The sequence below is a fragment of the Oreochromis niloticus genome, linkage group LG10 (assembly GCF_001858045.2).
Source record: "Oreochromis niloticus isolate F11D_XX linkage group LG10, O_niloticus_UMD_NMBU, whole genome shotgun sequence".
NCBI classification, from domain to species: Eukaryota; Metazoa; Chordata; class Actinopteri; order Cichliformes; family Cichlidae; genus Oreochromis; species Oreochromis niloticus.
Window position 1 is genome coordinate 173,975 of NC_031975.2, and position 18,748 is coordinate 192,722.

Below are 18,748 nucleotides of genomic sequence, written 5' to 3' on the forward strand. Positions count from 1 at the left end.
ACTCAATGTTAAATATTTTCAAATGTTGCTGCAAGTTTTTCTTTTGCTGCTGTGGTGACATGTTTTCTCCTCTGCACCCCTCCTCTCCCCTTCAATGAACTGAAACAGCTGAATCCTAAAGTCATAAAACAGCCCAGCCCATAGAAATCCCCCTTTGGTCACACACACACACACACACACAAATATCAGTTCAATTCAATTTTATTTATATAGCAGCCACCTAAAGGCACTTTGTTTGGTAAGGTAAAGAACATAAAATAATAACCACACTTTTTTACTTTATTGCTGTCTTGATCACAAAATTGCTTTGAAGAGAGCAGCTGACCCCTTTTTGGTTACTCATAGGCACCAAAGTTATTTGGCTAAGTTTGGGAAAAGAGCACGGTTTGATTTAACGTTACCAGAAAGCTCAGTTTTCCAGGACAGCAGGGATTGATTGTCTGAGCAATCTCCCCGTTTGAGTAGCCTGCTGGGACTGGAGACATGAGAGTCTGCTTAGCGCTGTGGTATTGTAAACATTGTGAATAAATGGACACTCACCCTGCAGCTGCCTGTGTGTGTGCCGAGTCATTGTCACAATAGAAGCATTTATTATTTCATTTTTATGGTGATTGATTTCAAATAATCTGCTTTTTAAAAATCCCTTGTCCAACTTATTGCATCCTTAATTTTGTAAAGTTGACATTACACACTCGAAAGAGAATATTGAACCCTAGATATCAGAGACATCAGAGTCACACAGTGATTGAAAATAGCAATAGAACTTAATGTTAAAAATTTTTGTAAATGTGTAAAATGATAAACAGGCAATAAAGACAGAGTTACTGGTCTACTATTAGTCTGCCATCTCTCTGTGACTGAACTGGGTTCAAGTTATTTGCAAAATACATTTAAATACGATTGGCAATGACTTTATTTAAATGCTGCAGTCGTTCTAATAGCCTGTGCTCATCTACATACCCAGAAATGAATGACTTACTTTCAGAGTCCAGCTAGAAGCTAACAGATCTGAAACAACCCACCGGTCATCCAGACATTGAGGGGGTTGTTGGTGTAACCTCTGGGGGTCTAGCTTTTCACTGCAACTGCTTACAGTCGTTCTCCAACTGTAAAAAATTAATAAGTAAAAAAAGGACGATTTTTTTCCCAGCTGCAAGCACTTTTCCTGTTTTTGCTCCAGTGAAACTGAACTATAAGATAAGTAAGACCTGTCCATAAGGAGGTTCCAGTTATCGTCACCTTATCTGGAATATCTTTCAGTCTTGTAGTTTTAATGGTTCAATGCATGCACAGGTTTTACTGTACTGTTTCATTTTTTTGTACTTGAGAATATATAACTTTTACCTGAGGGCACTGTGTGAGATACGACATACTAAACAATGCAAATATATTAAATAAAACAAATTAATATTAATGTACTTAAGCTCTGCTCACACGTGTCTTTGATTTACACACAGCACCATTTTGGGTGAGTAAAAGTAGGCACATTCAGACAGCGAGCTCACCAAAACCTTTGAAACTTGGTTTCTAGTGAAACCTTGTTGGTATGTTGTGCCTTAAGATGAGTAGTGTTGTGAAGTGAATTTCACAACACTACAGACACAGTCTATAATGTTGTGATTTATACAACCAAGTCCCAAACAAAAATCTTGGTCTCACATTAGGCCCTTTATCATTTTAATTTGTGTCACACTAATTCAAATGAAGACATACATGGTTTGGAATATGATATACATGTGCATGCGTGACAGTGTTTCAGGACTTATCTGACCAAAGACAAGGAGTTTTTTAGCGTGAGTCATCTACTTAAGACTTCTACTATCATGGAAAATGTCATTTATACATCTTACTTTTGAAACAGAGATTGGAGATGCATAGATGCATAGAGTGACAGCCATTTCCTTCATTGCTTGTTGAGACTAAAACCCATTCATGTCCAAAATCAGTTCATTAGCATTTCCATGTAATATGTCATCACTGTACATAAACTCAAGGACTGCATCTCATGTTACTTCACTTTGGCATTTGTTTCACTTCATACAGTGGTCATTACTTTCAGTGAACCAGTACGGAAGCGCAAGATCTTCTTTTTAAGTGCATGTGAGGCCTTTATCTTGACAAAAGCCTTAGGCTGCAGAGGTGCTCCAGATGGAGCAAGTGTTGATGGGAGGGAAAGTCTTGGGGGTAATTGCTGTGGCCAAACCAGACCACCACTTTCATCTGAATCACTGGACAAAGAGCTGGAATCTGGAGAGTCAGCCTCACTCATGCTCGACTCAGACTCTACCTGACCTGCGTGAGAATAGTCATCGGTGGCCTGACACAGTTGCGCTTGGTCCCTTTCCAACTGAAACTCCATGTGCTGATGATGGTGGAAATGGTACGAGGTTGTGGGGTAAGCATATGATGTGTGTGTAGGACGGGGTTTACGTGTGCGCCTAAGACAGCAGTTTTGGTTGGATGTTGAAGAGCTTTGCACAGGTATTGTCACAGGTGGCTGATCAGCTTCATCTTGGCTGAGCTCCAAAGTGGACAGCGAGCGCCTGTAGCTACCGCTACTTTGTTGCTGCTTTTTGCTTCTGGGTTGATTACCGCGGCTTCCCCTTCCAGCATTCCCATTTCCACTACCATCCCTCTCGACTGTATTAAACTTGCGCTCTGGAAACCTTTGTAAGCTATTCTCTGACTGAGACCTGCACGCCTTCTTCCCTGGCTTTCTGCTGCCACCACTTCTGTCTTCATTTGATCGACATTTCTTTGGGCCTCCTCTGTACCTTGGGGGTTGGATATGAAAAGCCGTGGGTTGCTGCTCCTGATGATAGAGTCTTTCTGGAGAATATGTACATCGGTTGGATTTGGACACCCCAGGACCTTTGTGGTGGTTGGTGTGGTGATGTGCATAAGCTCGGTTGGAGGTCCGACAAGGCTGACCTGGAATATACTCTGCACTGACCAGATGATCTTCGGGAGAAGATGGTTGAGTAGACTTTGCTGCTGCTGCTGGAGGGGACTGGTACTTGGGGAGATGTTGGGATAAGTCAGGCTCAGTAGTGCTGGAGTCTGGTTGGACATCTTTACAAGCTGGATAGTCAAGCAGCATCATGGAGGCTTGCCTGGGTTTGGTATAAAGCCCCTTTTGCTGGAGATGATATGGGAGTGGTGGATCTTCAGTAGGCCCTATCCTAAGGTATTGCTCCTGATCTAGGTTATGGCCAGCCTCTGAAGCAATTCCTTCTGACCACTGGGAGGGTGCAATGATCTCTTGAGAAGACTCCTGTTTTGGTAAATGTTGCTCATCCTTTTGGCACAAACTACTCTGCCTTACCACATTAACAACTCGGGCATCATGTGCCAGGCTCGTACGAGGCTTTGAGGGCCGTGTGGGTAGAGTTCGTCGTTGAATCACTCCAAATATGTAAGTCTCAACCTTTTGGGTTTGTTGATAATCATACAGACTGGGGTCAACTTCTTTCAATTTCCCTACAGCACCGGTAACGATGGCATGTCTTGTCAGGGTGGACATATATGGTTTTTTTGTCTCTTTCTCACCACTCCCCTCAGGGGCTGAGAGGGAACATGGGGTCACGGGGTGGCAATTCATTTCAGAAGATCCATTTTGCTTGGCTACACGGGCCTTCCCTAACAAAAATAAAAAGCAGAGGCAATACATATGATCATTCTGATGTCAGTTCTCACTTTAATGAACATTTATCTGGAATTATGAATCTTGACCATTGCAGATAAAAAGGAAAAACTATGGACCAGTGTGACACTTATAATTGAAACCATATATATGTGGTATAGATACACAAACAATACAGTAGTTTTCACTCAATAATCTATTAACCTTATTAGAGGAATAATATGCCTAGACTCTTCCATGTGCTTAAACTGCAAGGATTTTTTTTTTTTTTAAAAACATCAGTGTGATAACCATTAAACATGTCTACACCAATGTTTTGTCTTTATTTTACAGCCATAAGCTAAATTTTCAGGTGTCAAGACAGGCTAGGGTTAGACCTAGGATATGAAACCTTTTATGTGCAGTAACTTGAAAAAGGCACCTTTCCACAAGAGCGGAATTATTAGAAAACCGATAAAACTGTCTGTCGCTCTATGTTATAGATGTGAAACTGAACTGCTTTTGAAAATATGATACAATTACAGTTCTAAGAAAAGCTGGCATGTATGTCAAATGTAAATTAAAAACAGAATATTATAAATCTATAGAGAAGATGTTTAACGTGAAAAAATGTGGTCATTTTGAAGTTGATGGCAGCAACACTCGCCAAATGGGACAGGGCCGTGTTCTCCTTTTAACAACAGTCCATCAGTTTCTGGGAATAAATTTCTTCACAACTATGGAGTCAAACTTGTCTGAAAGGGCTGACAAATGTGTATGATATGATCCACAAACACAAGCTAAGATTTACAAATGTTTGCAATGATTTGTGAGTCATTTTGAATACTTGCAAACTTGTGCTTTGGTCCGATGACAAATACAAAACAATCTGAATGTATGTAAATCGATTTTACAAATCCATAAATAAAAACCTGAACAACTACTGCTGTTCAACTTCACAAGCCTGGTCGTTTTTTAAAAAATGCTTTCTGTGGATAGCTCATCCTGTGGATAGCTCATCATACACACCAACACATACATTTATCAATTATACTGTAGATTAATGTATGGTAAATGTATGCTCTGTAATTGTGCCCCTGCATAGGAGAACACAGCATGACAGCACATCCCTGTGGCTTATCTTTATCAAGTAAATGAAGTGAATGTATGCTAGCTTTCTGTAAGCACTATGAATATAAGTATGATCCAGCTAACTGTAGCTGACCTGTACGACCGTTTAGATTTGATCAGTTTTGCTTGTTCCACTGCACTGTACTGAAACAACAAACAAAAAACCCAAACACAATGAATGTGGCATATGTAATTCTAAAATTTGTCAATTTTTGTTTACTACAAATCTTTCTTCTAATTTTTGTTAATCTTAAAGACTAAAATGGAGTGAAATCACCTGTATAAAGCTGAGGTGTGTCAAATGATCATTTACCATATCGTCCATTTCTTCTGACAGTGGCACCCAAGATGGCTGAAATAATTTAGGTTGTATTATGCATCAGTTCAAAGCGATAATTAGTGTTTACTGGCTCATACAGTGCAGTGGGAAGCAAAGGATGTTTCATTAGCTGGGACCACATCCTTGGTAACGATGGGCGATGAGGGATGAGGAAGTGTGAAATGGTGCTGCGGTTTGGGGAAGGCCTTGAAGGGGACTGGCGACGGCTCTCGGGCCGGGCAGATCCCCATGTACTAATGAGAAATGAATGAAGGAAAGGAAGAGAGGAGAAGAGGGAAAAATGGGGGGAGGGGAAGGGTGGGGCATGAAAATGAGAACAGCAGGTATTGGAGAAGGGGGCTTTTATAGCCTGAGGATGGAGGGGGCGTGAAGGAGGAGTGGTCCCGCTCCTGAAATTCAGATGATATCTTCACTTCACTAGCTGGGACCACATCCTTGGTAACAATGGGCGATGAGGGATGAGGACGTGTGAAATGGTGCTGCGGTTTGGGGAGGCATCGAAGGGGACTGGCGACGGGTCTCGGGCCGGGCAGTTCCCCCAAGAAGGCATTCCCTACAGGAGTGAAGACTGGGCATTACGGAGGTCTTGGAGATTGTTGCGAATGTATAACTGGTAGGCTTGTGATGACCATCGACCCAGGAGCTTGATTAAGTGGTCGGGGATTCCTTTGTGGGAGGCAGAAGTCGCAGCACCAATGCAAAAGGAATGGCCAGAGAAGAGATTTGGAGGAATCCCAGAAGACAAGAGCACTTGGCGAAAGTGTGAGAGGAACCATGACCCGGTCAGGACGTGGCCAGATTCGGTGATGAACAGTGGATCTGAAGTTAAGGCGTGCTGAGATTTTCTGAGGTGGAGGTAATGGGTTAGTGATTTGAAGGGACTTAAAGGTGAGTTTATTTTGAAGTAGTATATAGGCGTGGGGCCGCCCAATTGATTGGTTTTACTTCGTTTGAGGGAGAAAATGAGGCAGTCTTCAGAGACTGGTTGGATGTCGCTCAAGCACGGGTGAAGAGTTTTTCGAAGAGGATTTCGAAGAGGATTTCGAAGATGAGGAGGTGAATTCGGAACAAAGTAAGAAGCCGAAGAAGGCGAGCAGGAACATGGCTTCGAGTGTGCGTGCCAGGAAGTAGTTGCTATACTTCAGCCGGAGGGTAGAGATGCAGCGATGTAGGCGATCTGAAGTTAGGGGTAAGCGGTGTAGGGTCGTGGCAGGTGACTGACGCTGGAGACCTTTGATGAGTAATGATATCTGGTACCACGTAATGGTTGGGCATGGCGAAGTTTGGCAAAGAAATTGATGCTGCTGAGGTATGTCTTTATGGTGGGAATTTTTATGCTCAGAAACCGGAAGGCATTAGTTATGAAGCTTGAAACTGTTGCGACGTCGAATGACGGGCAGGTTGAAGTTATGATGGAATGAACGGAATGTGTTCCAAGCGGTCCAATAGGAGGACAATGTGCTTGCTGCAAGAATATTTATAATCGCTTCTTGGGAGATGCTGATGAGTTCTGCGATGATAGGGTTTAGATCTCGAACGTCGTGGCTGAAAATGGAGGAACTGGGGTTGGAGCTGCCTATGCGTGGGGCGCCAAGGCTCTGAATGTCTGGAGGGAGAGACGAGGCAGGGAGTCAGCAATGGAATTGAAATGTCCTGGAATGTGTTCTGCTCTGATTAGGAGCTGGTGGTTGACTGATTGCCATGTGAGCCGCCGCATGAAGGGCATGATGGATGGGGAATTGCTTCGGCTTTTGTTGATTATGTCGACTACGGCGAGGTTGTCGGACCGAATAAGGATGCATCTTTTTGACCATTCGTGGCCACACAGTAAGGCTGCGATGACTACCGCAGATAGTAGATTTTGTAAATGGCTGACGAAGGCAGGAACCGATCGTGGATATATTTACGGAGGAGGCCAAGCTGAAGAGAACCACCTTCCGCCGTAGTAGCCCCCAAAGCCAGCAGAAGGTGGGTATTTGAGATAGTAGTCATCACTGGGGATGAGGCTATTTATGCTTGGAATCTGACTGCCGTGGGGAGCAGAAAGATCGATGATGATGCGCTTTTTGTCTGAATTTTTTCTGGTGGCTATGCCCAGAGGGTTGATGCGAAAGAGGGGGAAGGGAGGTTTGGGGAAGGGTCCGATCATGAAACCCTCCCTGACTTCCTTGTCGAGCAGGCTGTCAACGGTTTCTGGGTCTTTGAGTGCTGACTGCAGGTTTTTGCAAGCGCAAGAAACCGATGGCTGGGCGACGATCCCTGGGTGGAAGCCTTCTGAAAAACCCTTCACTAGGAAGTTGACGAAGTTTGGGTTAGGGTGATTTTTTAAGGCGTCTTTTAGTGCCGGAATGTGGATGGGTGTGGAAGCTGACATAGGTAGTCATGGCTTGGTGGGGTTGTGGGGGCATGCGGGGTGGGAATGGCCGTTGCCGCAAAAGGAGCAGCAGTGAAGATAGTGGCATTGAAACATGGAACAGCCGGAGTCGTTGAAGTTATTGCAAATGGTGCGGCCTCCGAGTTGCATGATGGGTCTACCCCGCTTGTCTGAACCTTGACTTGCAGGAGAGAGAAGAACGAGTGGCGCAGACGCGGCAGTAGAGTTCCTGGTCGAGACTGCCCCAGAAGGTGTCTTGGTTAAACCGCTGAAGGCAAACAGCTGCCTGAGAAGCAAACTGGATGTGGTACTGATAGAAGCCAGTGCCGCCGAATTGCAACACGAGATCGAGAATAATAGTCAGATAGGAGTCGAACTCTTGTCTTCGGGGGGGGGAGGCGGTGCAGAGGACGTCTCTGTATAACGAGAAAGCAAGAGCAAACTCGAGCGGAGTGAGCTCTTTTGCCCGTGAAGGGGCTGCACCACGTATGATGATAGAACCGTCATGGCCATCAATCACCCTGGGAAGATCAGGCTGCGTGAGAGGAGGGAGAATGAGCTCAGCCAAATCTACGTATTTACCAGCGATGATTTGTTGGCGATGGTTAGTGGATACAGGAGAAGGCTTTGGAGCCGGTGGGTTGGGAGGAGGAATTGCCGAGGCCAGCAAAAACTAGACAGTGTTAGCTTGAAAAAATGGACCCTGGGCTAAAAGGCTAGGCCAGGTGCAGCTCTGAACTTCACCGATGGGAGGAGGAAAGGCTGCTGGGTTGGAGGGATGAACGGTCAAACGGCTGGTTGTAGGAATGTTAGCTGAAACATGATGGGAAGGAGCAAAGGTGAGGGGACCTGGCAACCCGGTGCCAAGATTAGCTGCTGTGTTTAACAGAGGAGGAATAAGAGGCTGGGAACCTAGCATCCCGGTGCCGAGGTTAGCGGCAGAGTTTAGCAATGGAGGAATATGTGGCTGAGGGCCTGGCAACTCGGTGCCGAGAGGGTTTGTTGGGGCGAGTTGCTAAGGGGGGATTGGAGAAAGCAGAACTGGCAACCCAGCCAAGTGTCACACTGAGTGGGAGGAGCAGCTAAGGAGGGAGCATGCGGAGTGGTGGCGAGCTGCGGCTGTGGCTGGCTGGGTGAGGCTGAAAGGAGTGAGGAAGCGTCGTGAATGGAGGCGCTAGCTTCGTTTGTGCCCGGAGGAGGATTAACTGTGTTCGGTGAATGAGAGCGGGAGCACTGAGATGTTAAGAAGAAACGGAATAATGCAGCCTTGTTATCGGATCGGTGAAACAGAAAACGGATGCTCTTTCAGAACTCGTTGGAGACAGGCGACGGTCCAGTCAGAGATCTTCGTGGGCAAAGAGTCTTCGGGAGATCTTACCAGAGCATGGGAACAGCGGCGCAACCTCGGAGTTGAACGCTGAGATGGACCGTGTTTCCGGGAAGCTCCGCGGGGCTGGAGACGTGCCTCAGGGCGATCTGGAGTGGAGCTCTGCCGAGGACTTTTACTGGGAGTGGATCGTCCTCTAGTAGCAGTTCGAAGGTTGTAGTTTTGCGGGGAAGGAGAGAGACCGGAGCCGCTGTATTGTTGAATGGAGCGGAGAGAGGACTTCCGGGGAATACGAACGGCGGAACTGCCGAGGACGGCTGCTGAAAGGCGTGCCGGACGGGCCGGCTGTAATCGGGCACTCCACGGCGGCTTCACTAGGAAGATTAGTTTGCAGATCCCAGCCTGCCTGCGGAAAATCAGGTGGAGAAAGAGTTAGGTCTTGGTCCGATGAGCTGAGTGACGGGGAATCCATGGTGATGAGCCGAAGGGTGAGTAGGAATCAAGCTCTTAGAATTTGCGAGGCGTCTGAAGACAAGGGGTATTTGCATGAGAACAGCAGGTATTGGAGAGGAGGCCGGAAGGGGCGCGATGGAGGAGTGGTCCTGCTCCTGAAATTCAGATGATATCTCCACTACAAGATGGCAGCCAGGGAAACACTCTGAAGGTCAACATGAATATGAAAATGGGCTCTTCCTGTGTGTTTTTATTAGTTACTAGTATTTCGGACACATTTTAAGAGTTGCACTACATGTTTAAATTGTGAAATAAAGTCATTTTTTATACATATGTGTATATATTTTCCTTATGAATTAAATTTGACTTTTTCAGGGTTTTACTCGGTCATTTGCACCTCCACTGACGAAATTAGGCAGTTTTTTCTGAAAAATATTATTTCCTGACCCTGCCATTTGTCCAAAACGCCTGCAAACCTGTTGATGTCAATTTGTTTTGTTATATGGTGACCCTGTTCAGTCCTGAACTGAGTCGTTAATGGGTCTGTGTGTGTGTGTGTGTGTGTGTGTGTGTGTGTGTGTGTGTGTGTGTTGTTTTTTGTTCATTTAACAAGACTATATCTGTATAAAAGGTCCCAAGTTCATAGGATAATTCTATTTGAGTTCTTATACAGGTGTTTGTAAGTTTATATACTGTTCATTTAACGTTTAACCTTCTGTTAGTTTGAGCCAGCCCACCGTCTGGTGACATCATCCAGTTAGTAAGGTGGGCAGTTTAGTGTCAGATAAGAGGTGGATGGTCCGATGGGATGTGATGTGTGCGTGAATAATCACAAACCACACATGCACACCTGTGTTTACAGCCACAGGAACTGAGTCGTGAGAATAACGTGCCTCAAACCAAACCTCAAGCTGCTTCTTCTGTACTCTGGGACAATTTGGCCTTCAGTGGTGTTCTGGCCGACACACCAGGGTGACCATAGTGCTAAAGAGTAAATCAGTGGCACAATGCTGTGTGTTCCTGATATCTCCACTACAATATCTGTTTTTGGCTTAGTTGAAGAGGATGGTGTGAGATTAACGTGTCTTTTCCTTGGACCTCCAACTGCAGTTGTTGTTGTTGGTGCTGATTTAAAAGCTATACTGATGCTATTGATATTACTGATTATGCTTTTGCACACTAGTAATTCTCTTCGCATCTATTTTCCAGTCATGGTTGTGAGTCTACTAGTCTCATACATATAACAAACAAAGACCTCTAAAATCATTCTGTCTTCATTAAAAGTAAACTGTAGTACTTACACAGATTAGACCTAATGACCAGCTGCCAATTATATTGTGTTGGTCCCTGTGTTGCTGCCAAAACAGCAAACATCTGTGATGTACTGTGTATTTTGACACCTTTCTATCAGAACCAGCATGAATCAATGAGGCTTGGCTGTCACTGGCGCTGGATCACCACTGTTACTGTTACTGACACCCGCACACTAGTAAAATCCCACAAGAGCTGCAGTTTTGGAGATGCTTGTTGGAAAAAACTGACCTTTGAGTGTTTGAAGGGCGGAGCCCAAAGGAAGCAGGGTACTGATGTGATTGGTCACTTGATGGACCAGTGTACCTCAGTTTGTGGCAGCAACATTGAGCTCTGTTAGAAACCATATTTCTTTACATTTTGGAAAATGAAGTTTGCCAAATTAACTGTCAACACGTATTGTTTTCCGTGTAGCAGTGGAAACGCTGACAGCTGCTACTGGATTACTTTAATGCTAAAGTAGAGTTTTTTTCTTCGTGTGGGCGCTGCTGTCCGAAAAGTCTAGATTGACATTAATAGAATTTCATGCTCCCATGATCTAAATTACTCACAAATGCATGCTTTTGTGAGTAATCCACACACAAATACAAAGTAATTCAAACACATGGAAAACTGTACACATAATTCCATATTGGAACATAAGCAACAGCTCCAGTTTGAATTTGACCTGTGACCCTTTGCTGCATGTCTTTCCCCCTCCCTCTCTTTTCTGTCTGTTCTTCACTCCTAAACTGTCAATAAATGAAAGTAAATAAATATGATTTTAAAACTTACACAAATTATTGTATATTTCAATCTTAGTTTCCAGTTCTGGATCATATAATAGACATTTGTGAGCCTTTCATTTTACCTGAAATGACTTGGCTGGCATCCAGATTAGTGGAGTCTGATGATTTGACTTCACAGTCCACCTTCAGCTCTGCCACCTGCTCTTCTAAAGATGCACTTAAACCCCAGGGAGTAAACTGCAGACTGCTCTGTAATACACACAGAAAGAAATTCAAATTGTCAAAAAAAAAAATCAAAGACTGAACATTCATTCTAATGCTGTGTTCTTCTATTTGTGTTCACACTTTATGTCAAATTTTCTTCCTATACAGAGGCTACTGATCGCCGTGGTGTATATTAAACGTGACAGTGGCTTTGGCATTCATGGCTTTGGGCTGCCACAGCAGCTCTACATGTTTGCTTTGCTAGTTTTATGCTGAACACCCTTCTTGATGCAACCAAGGGACCCTATAATCATTAATAATATAAGTTAATTTAATAATTTAATAATTTTTTGAAGTTGACATACATAATTTTAAATGAAGTTATAGGAATCTCTTGGAATCTCATACAACTACTCCCTAACTGCAGAACTCTGTGAACAGATGTAAAAATACTTTCCAGTCATTCCCGGGATGAGAGTGGGTAGAAACAGAGCAGTGACCTAGACATTAACAGACAGCTACACCCACAAACGCTTACTATCACAATTAAACAACGACATGTACAAAAACAGGTACCTTATAGCTTAACAAGTGAACATGCAGTTCACTTGTTATAAGAAACATGGTTTATTCACAGGAAGTAAACATTTAGCCAGTATGCCATTGTAGGCCGCAAAATGCAATTTTTGAATTCTAAAGTTTATAGTTAATTTAGCTTTCACTATAAATAGAGGCCCTAATAATAATAATGCTGGCAGTAAATTGAGTCTTTCCTATTTTTGCAGTGCATTTATACCACCTGAGGCTGTCACCTTTGTGATAAACCCCAACATTTCAGGAGGACGTCCTGGTCCTTTGGATGTAAATTTCTCCACTTTTGTGTGGATTATTGCAAACATCTTGCCTCCTTCTGTTGTTGTTATCGGCTCTGTTGTGATTAGCAGATTTGAATGTGTCCCCTACCTTAAGAAAACTGTCCTTCCCATATTGTTCTGGTGGTTTATTGAGGGAGGGACACAATCAGACCTTGTATTCAGTTAATCATAAACAGAAATCTAGTTTCTGGTTTGGTAATTTCTTATTTTAAACAAGCATTGGTGCGTCCTTTGAATACAAAAAGTCATCTCAGTAGATTCAAATTTTCACCCAATCTTTAATCTCCCTCTTATTTCAAATAAAGCTCCTGTTCTCACCAGACATTTGTGGGATTATTGAGATATTGCAAGTTTGTTTTGAGGATTTTCACACCACAGAATCTGTTCTTAGATTAGGTTTTAATGGTCACTTTAGCTACTTACCCTGGGGACTTGTTTATTTTAATTCTTTTTTCATCTTTTGGTTTTGTTTGACATAGTTGACCACAGGATTCTCATTTCTTGCCTTGGTAACTTGCACTTGAACATCTATTTCCACTGTTATGCTGATGATTCCCAAATCTACCTGCCCCTGAAAGAAAATAATGACACTTCACTAAAACTATTGTGAAAATGTCTCAGTCACATTGAAGACTGGATGACCTTAAATTCTGTTAAACATTAATAGGAACAGAACTGAAGACATGACACTTCTCTTTTACACCTTCATATGCTCTAAAATGCCACTGCTCATCGTTTACTGGTCTCTCTGAATGGTTTTAGACTGATTTTAAGATTTTATTATATGTTTTTAAATCCCTTAAGAGATCAGCAAGATCTGCTGAAGTAAACAAATTAACTCCTTATTAGAGATGGACCGATCCGATATTACGTATCGGTATCGGTCCGATACTGACCTAAATTACTGGATCGGATATCGGCGAGAAATAAAAAATGTAATCCGATCCATTAAATATCAAAAAAACACCTCACAAAACTTGCGACACGGCGTAACTCTGCTCATAACCATAGCACGTTGCAGCAGTATGCGTCACGTGATAGAGCGGCTGTGTGTATTTGTAGCCTCGCTACCAAACCAGCATTTCATCTCCGAGGAAGTTATCCCAGAGAGAAGTAAAGCAAGTGTGTAAGTTCATCTCTGAATGTTTGTAAAGCATTCCCACGTAAAGCTTAACAACCGATATATGGAGCGACTGCCTCTCTCTCCCTCACCTTCCTGCTGCTACTTCAATCGTGAAACTGATTAATGATCAGCTGATCGGCTTTTCTGTCGCGAGTCCGTCTCTCTTCTTTGTTTTTGGCCCACTTAGCACCAGAAAGAGGAAACCAGCAGCTGAACAACAGCAGCACGTTTAAGCTTGATAAGCTGTTGTTAGAATGTATTTAATATTACTTTCTACACCAGGATCCTTTTCTACGCAGCTGACGGCTGGTAACTGTGCAGGGGCGGATCTAGCAAAGTTTAGCCAGGGGGGCCGATAGGGCATGAACAGGGAAAAGGGGGCACAAAGACATACTTTTCTTTCTTATTCTCATTTAAAATATCTAGCTTTTAATAAATAATTATCTGAATCTTACACCCAAAGTTTTAATCTGATGTAAAATGTATAGAAGTCCATTACTGTATATAGTAACTGTTAAGTCTAATATACCCTAGTAAGCTATAGTACTTTTTCCTTTGGGAAGGTACCGTCTGTGAATTCTTCAATTCTGTAGAAGAAAGATGTTGAATCTATTTAATTATTCTTGAAAAATAATTGATTTCTGTGCATTTTTTTCACCCTGCATCAAATTAAAGTTGATTACATCGATTAAGCATCATGAGGCGGAGGGTGGGGGGTGGTTCCCTATTTTTTTTTGCTGGGAGTTTGCAACCCTATTAGTTAGGTTGCTTAATATTTCTGCTAAGTACTCTTTAAAATACCAGAATAGGGAGGATGGAGTAGGTTTAAGTTTATTAGATTGATCAGTGTTGCTGAACTATGAAATATTTTGGGTGCAGTGTATTTTTTACATACAGGTATAACAGAATAGCTTTAGTGTTGTTGTTTATTTAAACTTGAGTATGAACTTATACAAAATGCAGCAAGATATTAAAAAAACAGTTTTATTGATTAAAAAACACACTATATCGGATTCATATCGGTATCGGCAGATATCCAAATTTATGATATCGGTATCGGTATCGGACATAAAAAAGTGGTATCGTGCCATCTCTACTCCTTATATTCCTTAAAAGTCACTGAGATCTGTTGTCCAGTCACAAAGACTCAAGCTAAGAGAAGGGGGGAAGGAACCTTCTCAGCCACTTAACTGCTGACTAGGGCTGTTCGATATAACGATATATATCGGATGACGATAGAAAAACGTCTATCGTTTCATTTTACGCTATCGTTTGTTTCGTGGTGTCGCAAAATAAACTGTTTACGGCAATATTTTTTCATCATTTTGATGGTCACTGTAGTGGCTATATTAATTTCTTAAAGTTCTCTCTTTATCTTATATTTAATATAACCACACTACGGACGGACAAGCGCTTGTTTTTTATGCGTTTTCGTTAGCAACAATGACGGTAAAACCACGGCGTGTCCGCTTGTTTATTTTCCACATAAACCTTTCACAATAAAGCTCAAGATCCTGTTGAGGCTTTTCAAAATAAAACGAGTCACGTGAAAGATGCAGAGTATTAACGGATGAGAAGCAAAAAAGAGCCGCCAGGTGCTAAAAAATAAACCTTAGACTCAAACGTTAGAACAGACTTTTCTCCGCAGCACGCTGTGTAATAAATACTCACAAAGAAAACGGCGGCCGTTACAACTTACGTCTAAAAATGTATAGTTCCATGCATCGGTTAAAACACTCGACTCCAGGTACACAACGCCCAGCTGGAAACACTTCACGCAAGTCGAGATGCCCGAGATTCACAGAATTTACAGGAAATGTTACATTTTTGTAATTTATATCGTTATATCGACGATAGATGTCTTAATATCGGGATATGAGATTTTGGTCATATCGCACAGCCCTACTGCTGACCATAATATTTAATTACAGAGATTAGAGCATGTTGTAGGTATCTAACAGACACCAGTTTGTTCATGTAAATGGAGAGTCCTCTTCACACACTGAGATTAATTATGGAGTTCAACAGGGTTCAGTGCTAGGACCAATTCCGTTTACATTATACATGCTTCCCTTAGGCAGTATCATCAGAAGGCAGACAGAAGGTCCTTCAGCTAATCCAAAATGCTGCACCAAGAATACTATAAGGGACTAGAAAGAGAGAGCAGATTTCTCCTATACCAGCTTTTCTCTTAAATCCAGAATCAAATTTAAAATCCTGCTCATCACTTACAAGTCTTGAATGATCAAGCCCCATCTTATCTTAAAGATCTTGTCTTAGTAAATTAGGACCATATCACCCCATTAGAGCACTTCACTCTCACACTGCAGGCTTACTTGTTGTTCCTAGGGTATTAAAAAGTAGAATGAGAGGCAGAGCCTTCTGCTCCCAGTTCAGGTTCAGAGACAGAAACACTCTATGCCTTTAGGCTTAAAACTTCTTCTTCACTCATCTATTTTCACTCACTATGTGTTTACAAACCACTCTGCATTTAACAATTATTTATTATTGATATCTTGCTGAATTGCCAAATTTCTCCACAGTGATGTGAGGGACCGATAAAGTCATGTAGGAAACGATTACTTTATGTTATTGCTGCTAAAAGTGGTTGGTTATGCTTAGTTTTTAGACATGAATGTGCTAACGATGTCTACCAACGTCCCCAGTCATTCAAGTCGAGAATGTCTAACTTAATATGTTCTATAAATACATACTGCATAATTTGGGTTCTTTATTCTTAAAGTCAAAAAGAGACAGCGCAACAGGGATGGTGGACGAAAAAGCATGACAAAACCTTATGTGTAAAAATTGGTTAGCACTAGTAATTTCTCACTACATGGTCTAAAAGGTTCAAATTCAAGCTAATTAATGTTTAAACCTGTGCTGCATGTGCAAAATATGGCTACGCTCCATGTGGCTCTGTTTGTTTCTTGATTATGTTGCATGTCTTTATGGTGCGTTTGCATGAGGTTGTATGCACATGCACATACATGAGTACTACGAACAGCTGCTTTTCCTCATAGTCATGACTTTCATCATCAAATTTCAGTGAAAACTCAGAGGTCATGATCTTGTGTTTTCAACTTACTAATTCTAACCCTAGATCACACTGTGAAGACTTTCACTAGCAACATGTCTCTTCCCCTCTGATGACATGGTCCAAAAAATAAATAAATTGTGGCCACAAAATATTACTTCGTGGGCACGAAATGGGTATAACCTGCCCACGAAATACTGTTTCAAGGGCACGAAATAGGTATAACGTGCGCACGAAATGCTAATTTGTGGGCACAAAACACTTGACTGATAACCGTGATCCTTCCCAGGCCTTTGCAGTTGGTTGATAATAAAATCTATCCCGGTGTCCAGGTCGTACTTACGTCTGTAAAGCAACTGTCACCCCGGTTCCAGGGACTCGGGGTCCGTGAGCAGTATGGACTATGATGATGATTATTATTATTATTATATTATATGGGTGTTTTCTGCTCTGCTGCTTTTCCTGCGCTCCATGTTTGTGTTTTGGCAGGTGTGTGTGTGTTTGTGGGCGCGGTCGTGACAGGCACCTTCAGGCCTGGTGGGTGTGGCCCTGCCAGTTGACCGGTCACACCCAAGGATCTCCACACACACCTGGCGCCGATCAAGCCTCGTCAGAGGAGCTACAAAGCAGTGTGTCTGTGAGCTCCTCGACGCTGGATCATTGAGTAACTACCCGTCAGTGTTTCCAGCAAAGTCAGAGCATGCTAAGTCTATCGGCTGCCTTTGTGGTTTTCCAGCAGGAGTGCGGGAACTGGAGAGCAGCGAGCACAAGTTTCGCGGGAGCGGAGACACGGAGCACGGGCACTGAGAAGGAAAAAACGGCACGGGAGTTGGAGACGCACGGGGAATTTGTGTACTATTTACTCCACTGTAAATAAACGCACTGTTTGCATCGCAGAGTCCTTCATCTTGGGTCCTCCTTCCCCACACACCCACGGTCTGCCACACAGACCGTGACAGCAACTGGGCTCTCAATATCCTGTTTAAATGTCTCTCCGTAATAATGGTTCCTTGCATTGCCAGGCTTTTCAAAATGCATTTGTAGCTCATTCCCAGCCTAAAATAAAACTCAATCATACTGTCTCTGTCCATGGTGTATAGGTTTAGCCTACTCTTATGCTTAAGTCTCTACGCAGCTGTCCAGGAATTGTATCAATATGATGTGCGCACGTTATCTATTTCGTTGCCACAAATGCGTAATTCGTTGCCACGTTATACCCAATTCGTGCCCACAAATTAGCATTTCATGCGCACGTTATACCTACTTCGTGCCCTCGAAATAGTATTTCGTGGCCACAAATAAGTATTTTGTGGGCACGTTATACTATTTCGAGGGCACGAAGTAGTATTTTGTGGCCACAATTTATTTATTTTTTGGACCATGTCATCAGAGGGGCTCCGTACTTCCCAATTACATGGTATGAAAGCAAGCCCAGGGTTCATTAAATGAAACAGCTGGCAGTCTGCAAGGTGGAAAGGTATCTGAAATTGGCAATTAAAATTTCATAAAAGAAAAATGCATAGTGATACATGTAAGACACAAAAACATAAAAGGATGTATAATAAAAATGTATAAAATATTAGGATGTGAATTAATTCTATTAATTCAGACACAGAAGGAACAGATGTGGACACGCCCTTGTGACCATGAGTAAAAGTAAATCGTTGATGGCAAATATATTTGAAGTTACTTTGTGTCATAAGTACGTTACGTTCCCCTAAAGGGTCCAGGCGATGGGGGAAAGCAACAAAAAGTGTCCAGGTCGGAAAAAGGAGGCAGGACGGCAAAAGGGTTAAATTAAAGAGTTTCTATTAGTAACTCAGCTAAAAGAGACGGACAAGCTGCTATCACCATTTTTAAAAAAAAAACAAAACTCAGGCATCGGTCAGTAAACTGAAAAGTAAGTTTAAAAAAAGAGTTTAGTCCCCAGCACTCCTCTCCGAAGAGCAGGAGTAAACAATCACCGAACACAGCTCACTAGCTGAACCCACCAAACACACACAGCTCACTAACTGCAAAAACCAACATGGCTCTCTGGCACCAGAGCTCAACTTACTCTGGCCTTATGTACCTTTAATTGCTGATGGGAGCCAGCTGTACAAAAGAAAAAGGTGTCACCTAAGGCAGGAGAGACGGTAGGACACCCCCACAAAGGCAACTTCAGGAGGAGGCCCTGCTAGGGCTGTAACAAGTGTCATAATAATGTTGTATGTAATAATCAGA

General features: G+C 42.7%; 1 protein-coding gene across 1 annotated transcript in view; it reads right to left on the reverse strand.

The window, feature by feature from the left end:
* Window positions 1-548: 548 nt before the first annotated feature.
* LOC102080070 (dapper homolog 1) overlaps window positions 549-18,748 on the reverse strand; it is a 30,566-nt gene continuing 12,366 nt past the window's right edge. The window contains exons 2-3 of the mRNA XM_005464686.4: window positions 11,409-11,535; window positions 549-3,639 (exon numbers count right to left, since the gene is read on the reverse strand). Coding sequence (XP_005464743.1) covers window positions 2,036-3,639; window positions 11,409-11,535 — 1,731 coding nt within the window. The 3' untranslated portion in view covers window positions 549-2,035. The remainder of the gene's footprint in view (window positions 3,640-11,408; window positions 11,536-18,748) is intronic.